This window comes from Acinonyx jubatus, chromosome B2, assembly GCF_027475565.1.
Source record: "Acinonyx jubatus isolate Ajub_Pintada_27869175 chromosome B2, VMU_Ajub_asm_v1.0, whole genome shotgun sequence".
Classification (NCBI taxonomy): domain Eukaryota; kingdom Metazoa; phylum Chordata; class Mammalia; order Carnivora; family Felidae; genus Acinonyx; species Acinonyx jubatus.
Window position 1 is genome coordinate 2,793,867 of NC_069385.1, and position 15,351 is coordinate 2,809,217.

Sequence of the window (15,351 nt, forward strand, 5' to 3'; positions counted from 1 at the left end):
TCACAAGCTTCTGGCCACAGAGCAGTAGTTGTCACACAGTGTATGCGTGAATGTTTCTGGACTTCTCAGGGCACTGGTAGCAGTATGCTCCTGAGATTGTTTGACCTTGTTTTAAATTAAAGGTTTTGTTTGTGTGTTTGTTTGGTTTTACCTTTTTAAGATGTTTATTTATATTTGAGAGAAAGCAGAGACAGAGGGAGGCACAGAATCTGAAGCAGGCTCCAGGCTCTGAGCTGTCAGCACAGAGCCCCATGCATGCAGGGCTCGAACTAACCAACCCTGAGATCATGACCTGAGCTGAAGTCAGAAGCTTAACCATCCGGGACACCCAGGTGCCCAGACCCTATTTTAAACGTTGACTCAACATGTGCACATTGCACAAGAGTAAAATCGAAAAGGCTGCACAGAGCTCTGAGCTCGAAGATCTGAAACTGTCCATAGCTCTCTGATGAGCATTTCTTTAAAAAAAAAAAAAAAGTGTGTTCCCCTTTAAGGCAACCCCCCCCCCCCCCCCCCCCAGCCCTACAGCCAGCAGCTGGCCTCTGAGAGCCATGCCTCAGGACACTGGCTGTGCCGGGCCTAGTAAGTCATCCGTTTGAATAATTTTCTATATATGGAGTCGGAGGTCATGGAGAACGGATATGCCTTTGTTCTCCAAGCACTGCCAAGGGAGGTTTCCCCAGAGCGCGTGCGGAACCGTTCTTCCCCGGGGAGTGAGTCCCGGGGCTGCGGGGCCTGGCGGGGCCGAGGAGAGGTGCGGGGCTCACTGGGAACGCTCACGGAGCCCCTGGGATTTGGGGTTCAGTTTCCAGGCATGTTTGCTAATGAACAAAAGTTTTGTCCGGCGCAGAAGAGCATTATGCCCAAGTGTGTATGTGGCTGTTTTAAGGAAAGGAAACAGCGACACCCCCAAGCTAGAGAACAGCCCCGCAGGCCAGCGGAGCAGAACCGAGGGCAGGCGCCCGAGACGCCGGGCCCAGCACCGCCCGCCCGGGGCCCCGCCCGGTCCTCCGCCCGGTCCTCCGCCCGGCTCGCTAAGCAGGCACCGCCCAGGGCGCTGATTGGCGTTGTGGGCGGGGGGCGGGGCAGTGCGCCGGGAGTGCTCCCAGGGAGGAGGCAGAGGAGGCAGGGCAGAAGCCCCGGGGGTGGGGGGGGGCGGCGGGACGGTGGCCCTGATTGGTGGTAGTGGCGGGGCCCAGGGCAGGGGCGGGGCTTCTCGGGACGGGTCCTCTCGGGGGCAGAGGAGGAGGAGGAGAAGGAGAAGGAGGGAGACCTTGGGGCTGCAGGCGCTGATTGGTGGCAGTGACGAGGGGCGGGGCAAGGAGACGGGCGCTGATTGGTGGCTGATGGAAGGCGGGGCGGGTTGGGGCGGGGCTTGTCCTCGCCAGGTGGAAAGGAGGAGGAGGAGGAGGGAGCATCTGATTGGTCGTAGTGGCTGTGGGCGGGGCGGGGCGCGGCCGCCCACAGCTGGTTCTCACGGGCTGGTGGCTGCAGCAGCAGCAGCAGCAGAAGGAGTAGGAGGGAGCATGTGGGGCGGCGGGCACTGATTGGCGGTAGTGGTTGTGGGCGGAGCGGGTTGGGGCTGGGCTGCGCGGGGCTGGCCCTCGCCAGGTGGTGGTAGCCGGAGGTGGAGAGGAGGAGGAGGAGGAGGAGGAGGAGGAGGAGGAGGAAGCATCTGATTGGCCGTAGTGGCTGTGGGCGGGGCGGGGCCGCCCAGGGCTGGTCCTCGCGGGGCGGTAACAGCCTCGGCAGCAGCTGCAGCCGCAGGAGAAAGAGTAGGAGGGAGCATGTGGGGCGGCGGGCACTGATTGGCGGTAGTGGTTGTGGGCGGGGCGGGGCGGGGCGGGGTGGGGCAGGGCTGCTGGGGGCTGGTCCTCGCGGGGAGGCGGTGGCAGCAGCAGCAGCAGCGGGAGGTGGAGGAGGAAGAGGAGGTGGAGCTGGAGGCCGCTGGGGCAGCGGGCACTGATTGGCGGTAGTGGCTGTGGGCGGGGCGGGCTGCCCGGGGCTGGTCCTCGCAGGCTGCAGGGGGAGGAGGAGGAGGGAGGAGGGAGCGCTGGAGCGCCGGCCGCCGTGGCCGGCTCGGCCTGCCCTTTGTGCCCGCAGCCCGCGCCCCGCGCCGATGGCCGCCGCGCCGGGCTCCCTGGCGGCGCGCACCCGCCCGCGGACCTGACCCCGCGCGCCTGGGATGCGCCGGGAATGCGCGTCCTCCGGGCCTGCGGCTCCTCCCGGCTGGGCGCGGGGCGATGGACCTGAGCATGAAGAAGTTCACCGTGCGACGGTTCTTCTCCGTGTACCTGCGCAAGAAGTCGCGCTCCAAGAGCTCCAGTCTAAGTCGACTCGAGGTAAATGCCGTCGCCTCTGTGCGCGCAGGTACCCGGGTCCCCGCCGCGCCCTGGAGGATGCTGCGGGTCTCAGAGCCATTCCGAGCCCTTTCTATTGTCACATGCACGGTACCCACAGTCCCATGTCTGGGAGTTAAAGTTTTTTGAGAGCTGGTCCGGTTTTTCTAAAATCGAACGCTATTGTTGGGACTTAGTAATAACTGGACCGGTCCTCGGGCTCTCATCAGGGACGAAACTCTGCCCCTGTGGAATTTCTAACTCATTTTGTTCCCGGGTCTGCGCAGGATGCGGGTCAGTCACCGTGCCCACATAGGTGCTCCGGGTAAGGGGGGCGTTGGGATCCGTGCGGCTGGGCTGTCGCTCCCCCGAAGTCCAAAGTACAGAACCTCCCCAGCGCTCCCCTCGGCTGTGGGTCGGGGTGGATCGGGTTTATGGTACGGTGGCCCACAGCCACACAAGTGCTCCCGTAGTGGGCAGATGTTCTGTACTCGAAATCCGTGTAGCGTTAACCATATGTATATGTATACATATATAAAGGTAGCAGTAGTATCCCCTCCCGCCAGTCTGAAACGATGCTCAGTAGTGAAGTGCCTGATGCAATATCCCTGCAGCTCCGGGTTTGATATAGATTCGACCTGAAACCCAGAGGACCCTGAAAATTAATGTCCTTTTCTCCTGTCCCTCATCTTGTCATCTTTGGGTTTCCAAAGTCATCTGTGGACAGTTCTCTGATGTGGTTTTTATTTCAGCAATGAGACCTTCTTCTCCTTATCCCAGTGTTCCAATCACATCGTTGAATCTATAGATGACCAAATGGTGGAACCCTGTTTAAGTAAAACAGAGACATTGTGATGTTGGGGGGAGGGGCTGGCGACACAAGCTAGCGTTTCCCTTCGACATTGCCCTGGCCTTTGCCACAGGGCTGGCGCCCATCTCCGTTTTTGTTTGTTTCTAATGAAGTCGAATCAGTTGGAACAATGTCACATTTTTCATGTTGGCCTTCTTTGTCCAGCTGCCATGATACCGATCCGGGCGTGGGTTGTTACAATTAAGAGATCTTTAAGCAAAGCTCAGGGGTAGGCATGAAGGCAACAGGGAATTACTTGTATAAAAAGTTTCCTTTGCGGTATCACCGAGTCAGAATTGGACTAGATGGGAATCTTTGTGGCTGGGCTCTGAGGGTAAAACAGATTTTTCAAACAAGTACAACTGTTAATCAAATAATGGAGGAGGGCTTGCCTTAAACCTCACATTGACAGAAATTAAACATATGTTCATTGAGATAAATCACTTTGCTGGATCTCAGACACTTTAAAAAGCTAAAGCTGATAAGAATAGAAACTCAGAACAGTATTTACCTTTATGCCTGATAAGTTTTTATTCATCAAATGCCAAGTTCATTATACAGCTCCTTGTCTCCTTCCGTTTCTTGTCCTTGCCTCAGGGAGGCACACGGGTGAGCCAACTCCCGGGGCTGTTCGGGAAGAAAGGCAACAGATACCAGGCTGAAATAGCGGAGGGTCAGCGCTCCTATACAGCATGATATACACAACCTCCCATGTCATGGCTCAGCAAAGAGAACCAGGTTTTGAAAGTACCTCAAAAAAAGAATATAATGGACGCCTGGGATGGCTCAGTGGTTGAGCGTCCGACTTTGGCTCAGGTCATGATCTCACAGTTCATGGGTTCAAGCCCTGTATCAGGCTCTGCTGACAGCTCAGAGCCTGGAGCCTGCTTCGGATTCTGTGCCTCCCTCTCTCTCTGCCCCTTCCCCGCTTGTGCGCGCGCGCTCTCTCTCTCTCTCTCTCTCAAAAATGAATAAACATTAAAAAAAATTAAAAAGACATGGTGAGAAACCAAGAGGGGAATATAAATGAGGTTTCTTCAATGTGAAAATAAAATTTCTAAAAACAATAAATACACCGTTGGCTACGTATGTTCACTGACTAGAAAGGGATGTGATTGATCTATCAGCACGTAATCAATGAGCACTTCATACAGTCTGGATGCTGGATGCTGGACAGAAGCATTAATAGAGAATGGGCAGCCCAGATAAAGTGCTCTGTTCTCTACAAATGCCTTCACCTGTGTCTTAGGAAAAATCGTGTAGACGTGTGTTACTATCCTCAGTCTATTGCGAGGAGGATCTCCCCCCAGAACTGAGGATCTTGATGAAAGCTTAGCAGCCGATTGATTCTGCAATTGCTTTGTAAAGACCTAGTATTTGTTCAGCTCTTTTCTCAGCATTGTAGATCCAGAAACCCTAAGTCCTGGAAGTCCTGGCCTCACGGTGCCTCCACCTAGTGGGGGTTCTAATAAGTCGCTGACCCTGTGCTTTAGTCCAGTAACTTCCAGATTCCGATCCAGCTGCCTTTCTTTTTCCAGAGAAGGCTGTTAATTTGTTTGCGTATCCACAGCAGATTATAGGCCAAGAAACGCTCATCCAAAAAAAAAAAAAAGTTAAATTTCAGAGGGGAGGTCTGTCCATAGTTTGAGGTTGTGTGATAGGACATATAAAGCCTTAGCATGGATATATATTTCCTGTTTGGACTAAAGAAAAAGACAACTCATTTTGTAAACATGAACATATTGTTTTAATTGTTTCTGTGAAATTTATTTTGTAAAATATACACAGAGACTGAACAATTTGGTTTTTGAATTCAAAATCTGGTGACATAAACAGGAAAGTGACTGTAGCTACTTTAAGGGTAAAAACACTGTTATTTTTATTAAAACAGCCATCAGGGAGAGACGTGGTCTTAATGTTTTCGTACTTGGTTTTAAATTTAACCTCACTTTAATCTAGAATCCACCATTTGGTAAGCTCTAACCAACAGAGAAGCCAGATTACTTAATCAGACTTGGAAACAGTTTATGAATTACAGCTTAAATATTTTTGTAGTGTCTCAGCATTGCACCAACTAAGATGACCAGGATAGTTGACCCTGGCTGGAATGATTCTGGGAGTTTCTAAATGGAAAGTGGATATCTTTCCTAGACTTCTTTGAGCATGCCAGAGAAAGGCGTCAAGTCTCGGTGTCTGCCCTTCACCCTGATTGATCTCAGGGCATTGACAACACTGCCCAAGGATCTCAGCACCTTCCCTGAAGGTGCAACCGTCTCCTGATTGAGCAGCCCATTTTACAGATGAGGAAACGGAGCCCGGGGAAATCCAAAGGGCTTGCTTTATGGTCCTGGCCCCTAGAATGTTGTAAAGGACGCTCTTGCTATAAGGACGTGTGCTATCATTCTGGGTTGTATGGTTACTGGAGTTTACCAGGTGTTAGACGGGACTTGAAGGAAGGCTGTTGTAATCGTTACAAGGAAATTACCCTGAGGGAAATTGGGATGTTTTGGAATGTGCCCCAAACCTAAGATTCTTCTAGAGAACCTTTTTTGGAAGTTAGAAAGTTCCAGGTGAACCTGGGCTTTGTGTCGCAGTCACCTGAATTGGATTCTCAAGTCCACCTTTCACAGCAGCTGGCTCCTTAAACTCTGTGAGCCTCCTTTCCCTGCACGGTGAGACGGAGAGTAGTTCCTGCCTCAGGGGGTTAAAGTGGCCAGCGTGAGCTGTCGTGAAGACTTAATGCTGCTCTGGATGGTAACACTGCAAGTCAAGAGTTGTCAGCTATGGATACTGATCAATATTTTCTGGGTTTATCGACATTTTTCCTATTGCCCAGTGTCTCCTGCCTCTGTGTGCACCTGAGATTGCCCCTACGGCCTGCAGAACCCACGGCGTGTGCTATCTCAGTACACTCTCAGCCTGGTAATTAAGAGTTCAGATGACCTTCCTGTGTGACTAGGGGAAGAAAAGGCCAGAGATCGGCCCCATTCGCTAAGATGAAGTTCCCGTCCCCTGGCTGGGATGGCGATGTCCCTCTATCCTTATCTTACGTACTGCGCTATGAGTCAGCTGTACCGATCTGTGAACCCGTTACCAGTTCGGGTCCCAAAGCCATGGCATCATGAGTTGAGGTGGCTTCTAGAGTCAGGAAGTGCCCCAGCATCGGTGGCCCGACTGACGGAGCTTTGGGAAGGAGTCCTCCTTGGCTGGGCCTTCAGTTCCCCAGGAGAGACCCCAAAGCTCCAGTGCCTGGCTTGGGGCCTGGGGAAGGTTGAGAGGGGTTGGCTAGGAAGGGCGTTGAGTGTCTATTTTTTTAAAATTAATAAAAAGTGATATTATGTACTGAGTAAGCTTTATCTACCAATTGGTCAAAGGTATCAATACTCAAAGTCAGTCACTTAAGGAACAGTCATTTTGTTTGGAGTCATCAAAGCCAGGGAGTCGGTTCTCTTTGACTACCTGTCATTTCATCTGTCTTTGACATTTTTGCTGAAAGACAATTGAGGGTGACAAGGACACAATGTCCTTTAGCTGGGAGACGGATGATGGTAAGTGGTTAAGCGGAAGGAGAATTTCATTTACTTATGTATTCACTCAATTGTTCACACAACTCCAAGAATTTTGAGCATCTACCATGTACATTGTGCTAAGCAGTTGGTATATGGTATGTGATCTTTATATGATCTCTGCCCTCCATGCACTTAACGTCTAGTGGGAGAGGCATTCTTGTGAATGGAAGCCCTACAGCGTGGAAGTTCTGTGAAATGACCAGCATCACTGGACTTAAATGGTCTTATTATACCGATTGTCAATTCGTTTCCATTTCCCACGGTTGAAGGTAACTGAGCGCTATCTGTGAGTATTTTTTAATTGCTTACCCCCTTTTAAAGGGAAGCATGATGTGCCGATAAAGTAACTGCTGAGGGACTCTCACCAAGTACTGTGAGCGTTGTTGGCTCTAGTCATGGAGAAAAAGAAAGCTTCCTGGAAAGTCAGACATTAAGGCTTCTTCTTGGTGCTTGATAGGTAAGCTCTTCTAGATCTTGGGTGGTTTCCCGGAAAACCATTTCTAATTAAAATAATTTTCAGGTGCCTTCAGTAAAGGCACCCAAAAGTTCTATGTTAAGGCTGATTTTTTTATTGGGCTTTCAGAACAACAAAAGGCAGAGACGACCACAATAAATAGTCCGTATTGATGAGTACTTCATTTGCTTATCGTTCTGCTTATGTATGTTTATTCTATTTAAAAAAATTTTTTTAAATGTTTTATTTATTTTTGACACAGAGAGAGACAGAGTGTGAACAGGGGAGGGGCAGAGAGAGAATGAGACACAGAATCCGAAGCAGGCTCCAGGCTCTGAGCCATCAGCACAGAGCTTGATCAGGGGCTCGAATTCACAAACCACGAGATCATGACCTGAGCTGACGTCAGACACTCAACCGTCTGAGCCACCCAAGCGCCCCTGTTTATTCTATTTTAAAGACACTAAAATTAGGGGCACCTGGGCGACTCAGTTAAGCAGCTTATGGGTTCAAGCCCCGCATCGGGCTCCGTGCCGACCGCTCACAGCCTGAAGCCCGCTTCAGATTCTGTGTCTCCCTCTCTCTCTGCCCCAACCCCGCTTGTCTCTGTCTCTCTCTCTCAAAAATAAATAAGTATTAAAAAAAAATAAAGACACTAAAATTTCTTTGTGGTCATTTTTTGTGATAAGCCTTATATCTGCAATTTCAATACAGAATTTCTCTCCTTACACGGAAGGAAAGTCCCCAAAGTATCATTGCTTGTTCAAAAGTATGTGAAAAGACAGCGGAAAATATTGAGATCTCACCCAATTGTCTTTTTTCACCTCGTTTACACCTTCTTTCCGTAAATCTGCGGGCAGGCAGTCCTTCTGTTGCATACCCCAATACAGCAAAGGAGGTTTCCCTATGTTTTTCCTGCTTTCACAAGCCCAGGAAAGAGCTGAACACCGACTAAGGGAAGGACGGTGTCTCAGTCCACATCATCTGACTTATTACCCAGGATTTCACTCTGTTTCTTGCATGAGAACCTGCATGAACAGTGTCCTGGATGTGGCAAATTAGCAAGTGGGTAGGAGACGTCCGACCTCTCGGATGCAGGGCGGGAGGTGGAAAGAGAGAGAGGCTCTGGGGCTTGAACCAAGAGTCATGCTAACCAGTGTTGTGGGGGTTATTCAGTACATTCAGGTGCTCCAGTGGAAAGTGCCCCTCCAAAATGTGGGGAAATCGAGGCTAGGTCTGTTTGGGATACAGTTGGCAACCAGTAGTCGAGCCAGGAATAACCTTCACCTTTGGCCCGAAGGTTCTGGGCGCGTCAAGCTAACACTAACGGCGTCCTGTACGTGCCCCACCGTTATTTCTGATGACGCGGGTTACGTTGTGCGGTATTTTCCCCCCAGCATTACATGTTTGCTGATATATTTTCACTGGTAAAAGCTATTAAATTAAACTCGAGTAGGAATTATCAACAAATAGTCTGTTAAGCCACAGAGCGATTTAATCAAGCAAATGGATGAGGCACAAATATGTTCAGTATAAACTGTGGTTCATCATATCTGCTTCGCAGCTGCGTCAGAAGCCCCTCCTGCTACGAGCCAGTGAGGGGACGCCGTGGTGGCGCGGCTACAATTAACCACTTGGAACCCGCACGCCGGGCCACGGATGGCGAGCGTGTGGGAGACACAAGCCCACGATTTCCCACTGAGCAGTCAGGACTCTGTGTCTGAAACCGCCCGACATGTGCCGTGGCACAGACTCTCCCCCACCAAGCTGTAGTCAGGCTCTGAGTCTCCGGCCTTGGGCTCCTGTGTCATCCTGTGTTGGGTCTGCAGTGCCCAGTGTTAGCAGGAATCCCGCTGAGTCCCTTTAGAGAGAATTCCCCCTCTCCCCCCCATACCCTCAATATCTGACCAACTTCTTTTTTTTTTTTTTAATATTTTTTCACATTTTTATTTTTGAAACACAGAGCGAGACAGAGTGCAAGCAGGGGAGGGGCAGAGAGAGGAGGGATACAGAATCCGAAGCAGGCTCCAGGCTCTGAGCCGTCAGCGCAGAGCCCGACGCGGGGCTCGAACTCACGGACTGTGAGATCGTGACCTGAGCTGAAGTCGGACGCTGAACCGACTGAGCCACCCAGGCGCCCCCCAGATTCCTTATCCCCACCACTCTGCAGCTGATGTCTGCTCGCTCTGGCCCGCCTACAGCAAGAATCCCACTAGGTCGGTCTAGAAAGACTCACCCTGCCCTCACTGACCCTCCAGCCCTGCTTCTTGCCCATAAATCCCCACTCTTCCTTCTTGTATCCGAGTGGGGCTCAGCCTCTCTCCCCTCCCGCGAAACCCTATTGCTGTGCTCCCAGGATGCTGTGCTCCCAGGAATATAGTCTTCCTCACTGTCTTTAGCAAGTGTCAGCATAATCTTTCTTGCCCGGCACTTAATGTTGTGGTCATCTGCATATGTACCTGGAGATCCATGAAGGGTGTCCCAGGAACACCACCGGTCAGAGAACCCTCCTCAGCTGCACCGGGAAACTACAGAGCACACATGCCCCCGTGAGCTCTGCTTTACAAAGGTCCTGGGAACCTCCACACCCTGCACTGTGCCACCTCCCACCACTGGATGCGCCCCCACCTTGCTGGCCGCCCTCTCCTGGCCACCTGGCCCTTCCCTCTGCCTCTCCGGGCCCCTCACCCTGTTGAGCTCCTGCCTCCTCAGTGACAAAACAGGGAGAAGCATAGGCCAGTGCTGTCCTCGAGTTATTAGATGCTCGCAAAGTGAAACGTGCCTCGTCAGGGCAGAGTCTGCACTTGGCGTTCTGTGGGCTCAGGCGAGGCCGGCTTTGGTTGGACCCTGTCTGCATAGGGTTTTGCACTACGATACAGAAACACAAAGTTTCTCCCCTGTCTCGCCCTTCTGAGTACACATCTGCTTCGGGTTAGTATTATCACCACAAAGCAGCTTTTCCTAAGTTGTGGCTCTGTTAAGGTTACCGAGAGTGATGGTTTAATCGACGTTGCTGACGTTTGAAATGCAGGTCATGGAATAGCAGCTCTTGTAAAAGAGAAGGGGGGTTCACGGGCTGACACAGGGTGGCCGGGGCTGGGGGTGTCGGGAGAGGGGGTGAGGTCCCGGTACATATGCTCTGGCTTCTCACAGAAAATCGTCCTTTCTTTTGACTCTTCTGGTCTCCCGCGTGAAATTAACAAGATTCAAAAACCTGACTCCGAGAACGAGTGCTTAGACTATTGGCCGTTGTGTTCCCTCCCGTTGCCAGAGAAAAGAGGGCTCTGAGTAAGACCCACAAGCCAGGAGAAACATGCTTCGTGCCCTGGAATGATTCGTGTGCTGTGTTTTCCGGCGTGGGATTTTCAGATTTAGCCAGAACACGAGTCTGGGACCTGCTTTGATGGGTGTCTGCCATTAACATGAGTTGGGACACTTTGTATGAGACGTCCTGGCCACACCGTCCTGCCCAAGGCCCACGGGCTCACAGCTTTTCCTAAAATGTGCAGCTGGATTTATAAGGGGAAGGCGGGGAGGGATTTTACTGTGAAAGACTCTATTTTGGAATGGTGATGGTGAAAATGCTCCAGTGACCACTTAAATTGCTCATCTGGGTCTCAAGGTTCACATTTTTTTTTAAGTTTTATTTGGTTTTTTTTGTTTGTTTGGTTTTTTTTTTTTGAGAGAGCACAGAAGCAGGGGAAGGTCAGAGAGAGAGAGAGAGAGAATCCCAAGCAGGCTCCACATTGTCAGCATAGAGCCCAATGCAGGGCTTGAACTCATGAACCCTGCGATCATGGTCTGAGCCGAAATCAAGAGTCAGGTGCTCAACCGACTGAGCCACCCAGGCACCCCCAGCAATGTTCACACTTTTGGCCCAGGATAATTGCAGACTTTCTAGAACTAAGGTTGGATATAATATTGATTTCCAAATGTATCTTCCTATCCAAAGTATAGCGTGGACAGTCCCTTTCTAAGGATGAAAACACCAGAAAGCGTCCAACTCGGAAATGTGAGTACAGTGCAAGAGGAGGCCGGAAGATGCCTTGGAGGGTCTTTGTGCGAGGAGGCGGAAGGGAGGCCGGAAAGGCTGAGGAAGCCCAGCGGAGTTACTGCCTGTGGGGCCCCCCATTTGCGTGGCCGTCCTCCGGTGAACCGCTGAGGTGCGTCACGGCTACAGTCCACGAGGCGAACGCACAAAAGTGCCACTGGAGACACTCCTGTCCCAGGACTTGGTAGGATGAGTCTCTGGTTGGCTCTGAAGAGAAAGGAAAGGAAAGACAACCAGACGAACAAAGCGGAAGAGAGCACTTATGTTTAGAACCCCTTCAGCCTCTCGCGTTCCGCTCGGATCGTAACTACTTTAGGGACCGAGACATGTGCTGCTGGAACGCGGGAGCCACTCTGGCCGACTGTCCTCATCCCAGAGAACCCCTCGAAACAGCATGCAGCTGGGCATGACTTTTGCGTTTCTAGATCTTATGTTTCGAGATCTTGCATGAATTTTGATGTGTAACTGAATCAAGACTCTGTAGGCTCCATTCCGGCAGCGAAGTAAAGAAAAATGTGTGACCTGAGAGGATATCTGAGGTTGGTCCGCAAAGGACCCATGTACACGACATGCTCAGTGTGCACTTCAGTGTCTGTAAATGTTTAGACTCTTAAAGTTTTCTTTCTTTTTTTTTTTTAATTTTTGAGAGAGACCGAGACCGAGCGTGAGCAGGGAGGGGCAGAGAGAGACAGGGAGACCCAGAGTCCGAAGCGGGCTCCCAGCTCCGAGCTGTCAGCACAGAGCCCGACGCGGGCTTGAACCCACAAATCATGAGTTCATGACCCGAGCTGAAGTGAGACGCTTAACCAACTGAGCCCCCCAGGCGCCCCTGTCTTAACGTCTTCACTGGCACCTACAGCTTTTTTCTTTGACAGCCTGTGCTGTTGAGACTGGCGACAATAGGACTTCAGTAGTTGACGTGAGAACAGACGAGGTGACTCTCAAAATGAACGGGCCGTGATCATTTTGTAGGTGCACAAGGGAGGGACAAGAGGTACAAACTGGAGGCCCTGACGGGGCTCCTCCTTACTAGGGGTGACGGGCACGGCGAGTTGTGGGGGCACAGCGCCCGCCTTCCCGTTACTGTCTCCACCTCCGTGCAGAGCGAGGGGAACCTGGCCCCTCTTCCCAGCTGTGAGCGCGGCCTGCCGCCCCCGCTTCTTGTGCCGCACCCCGTCCAGCCCCTCTGGGGACCCTCCCTCCACCCCCGTGTCGTCCCCTACCCTGGCTGGCTGTCCCTCGGCCCCTCCTCCCACACCCAGCCTCCCCCTCTGCTGGAGCCCCTCCGGGGCGTGGGTCCAGAGCTGCTTTCCCGGAGGACTCTGGCTCTGGAGCAGGGACACCTGGGCGCAGAAGCCCTGTGGGGTTGGGGGCAGAGAGGTCGGCCGTGCCGCGAGGCCCGGGAAGGAGTGGACCGTGCCACCCTGGGTCCTCGCCCAGAGGGCGGTTTGTGTTCAGGATCCGTCCGGAGGGAAGGAAGGTGTCGGCAGAGAAGCGACTTCCTTGTGGTGTGGGCTCGGTCACCCATTTCTGCGATGTTCTAGGTTTTTATCCCCCGAATCACATCCGCTCCTGCCGGGTCAGGCCCGGGTCTGGGGAGCTGCCCCAGCAGGTGCGGAGGAACGTGCCTGTCCTCGGCTGCCGACGGCGTGGGCCCGGCTCCTCTGCGCTAGCTCAGCGCTTTGTCACCATGTGTGAACTTACAGAAAACCTGCAGCTGACCTGGACCCATCAGGCTCGACGCCAGTGGCTCTGGGTCCGTGGACAGCGCGCGTGGCCCCCAGGGCTTTTGTCCTGCCATGTCCTATATGGATGCTGCCCGTGTAGCACGTGTGTTCTGGGTCACTGTGTGTGAAGCCCTTGGAGGCCTTCGGTATTAACCGAATACTCACCGCGCGCCTAGAAATGATCTACGGGGCTTGCGTTTAGGGGGTTAAAGCGTAGGGGCAAATGGGCACGACCTGAGACTCATGGTGGGGGGAGGTAAAACCACGGTGTGCGTGCAGCAAACAAAGGATGATAAAACCACATGTCAGCGCGACACGGTCCTGGCGGCGGGAGCTTCACACTCTGAGGCTGCTGTTTGGTGAAACTTGTCCACGCAATTCGTGTCTGATCTACACTCACAGTGTAGCCGATACGAGCGTCGTCCTGCAATAGGGATTGTGGAAAAAACAAGACCAATCGTTTTTATCACTTAAAATTTTTCAAAAGCTGCAAAAGTATCTTTTTAAAAATGTTTACTTTTGAGAGAGAGCGCGAGCAGGGGAGGGGCAGAGAGAGAGGGAGACACAGGATCCCAAGCAGGCTCCAGAGACGTCGGCACAGAGCCGGACGCGGGGCTCGAACCCAGGAGCGGTGAGATCATGACCTGAGCCGAAGTCGGACGCTCAGCCGACTGAGCCCCCCAGGCACCCCGAAAGCTGTAAGATCGCTTAAGAGGTTCAGAAGCTATCAACATGTTAAACTCCCTGAAATTTTTAAATACAATGCATAGCAGCAATTTTTAAAAACTGAGAAACCAGAAAGGCTGATAAGGATTTGTGCTTTAGAGCTTGTGCTTCCAGAAGAATAAGTGTAATTCCAGGAAGGTGGCTTTTGAGACCGCTCCGAAGGCAGTTTCCCATGAAATGTGAAAGCCTCCCAACTCCAAATGCTGGGTTTTTGTGACAGGTCATCTCACGTGAACACTGATGTGCCCGAGGCCGCTTCCGGGCTGGTGGAGGGAGTGGTGGCCGTGGAGGGACGAGTGGTGGCCGGTGGACAGCAGCCAGGATCTGCCGTGGTTCCCTGCGTGCGCGTGGCCCCCGGACGTGCCTCCTGCAGTCCCCTACTCCAGTTCAGCCTTTGTGGGCCAACGACGGTGTCCTTCCTCCGTGGTTGAGGCAGGAAAGTGGCGGCTTCCCTAAAGTTCCAGACGGCCGGTGGTTCATTCCGACCTGACCTGACGTGCCCGTGTCCAGGACTTTCCTTAGCTCACAAGGAGAGGGCCACCCCGTGTGATATCTTCAGAAGTCTTAAGACGCTTTTCTTACCCCTCTGTCCGTCCCGCGACGCTTCCTCCTCGTTTTCCCTCCCCTCCGTGAGCGCCCCCGTGTGCTGCGTGACCAGTGAGCCACAACCTGGGAAGCACCTGTCAGCATGGACGGGATGTTCTTTGCACCTTGCGGACGCTCAGCTGAGATGGAGCCTTTAGTTACTAGAGCCGAAATTCTACAAAGGCAGGTGAGGAGCACGGCCGTGTGTCCCGCTGGGACTCCGATGGCAGGAGACACGGGCGACGTAAGGAGAGGAAGGGCCCGGGCTCAGGGCTGCCCACTGAGTCTCCGTCAGCCCGGGCAGTGCGAGAGAGCCCAGCCCCAGAGTCCACACCGGGGAGCTGGCCGAGTGTGCCGGCGTGGACCCACGGCATCCTCGGCCAGTTGAGAGGCTGGATGATGGCCCCAGAAGGGGTCCATCTGAGTCCTGACCCCAGGGCCCTGTAAATGTGACGGTATTTGGCAAAAGGCACTTTGCAGATTGAATTAAGTGGAGGGCCATGAGGTGGACAGTCCCGGACGATCCGGGGGCCCCGGGGCATCACCTGTCCTTCCAAGACGGAGGTCGGGGGAGACTGAGAAGAGGGAGCAGAGGACACGATGGGGGAAGAGCCAGAAGCTGGAAGCCAGGGGACCCGGCCGTCCAGGAGCCTCCAGGAGGGCCCAGCCCTGTCCACACCAGGGACACCGGCTTTGGACTCCTGGCCTCCAGAACCGTCGGAAAAGTCCGTGTTCTTGTCAGCCACTGAGTTTGTGGCGATTCGTCCCAGCAGCAGACGGACAGGCACCGGAGGTCAGTTGGTTTTGAGTTGCACCCCCAGTCGTGGGGGAGGCGGCATCCACGAGGGTCCTCAGCTCTGAGCCTGAGCGCCTGCAGGGCGTCTCAGGGCCACCGTGTGGGGGCCCCACACCGTGCGAGGCTGGTGGCCGACGACCCAGCACGAGCCGTGGCCATGGCTTTCTCAGAGGCTCTCGGGGCGCCTGGGAGGCCCTGCCTAACCATCGCTCAGGCAGTAAAGGTCTGGGGAGCACTCTCCCGAGGGGTGAAGC

General features: G+C 53.2%; 1 protein-coding gene across 4 annotated transcripts in view; it reads left to right on the forward strand.

The window, feature by feature from the left end:
- RPS6KA2 (ribosomal protein S6 kinase A2) overlaps nt 1-15,351 on the forward strand; it is a 345,106-nt gene that overhangs the window by 179,943 nt on the left and 149,812 nt on the right. The window contains exon 1 of one of the 4 annotated variants that reach the window (XM_027056473.2): nt 2,001-2,342. The exons of the other annotated variants lie outside the window; for them this stretch is intronic. Coding sequence (XP_026912274.1) covers nt 2,244-2,342 — 99 coding nt within the window. The 5' untranslated portion in view covers nt 2,001-2,243. Of the gene's footprint in view, nt 1-2,000; nt 2,343-15,351 lie in introns of those variants that run through there. 4 annotated transcript variants of the gene reach the window in all.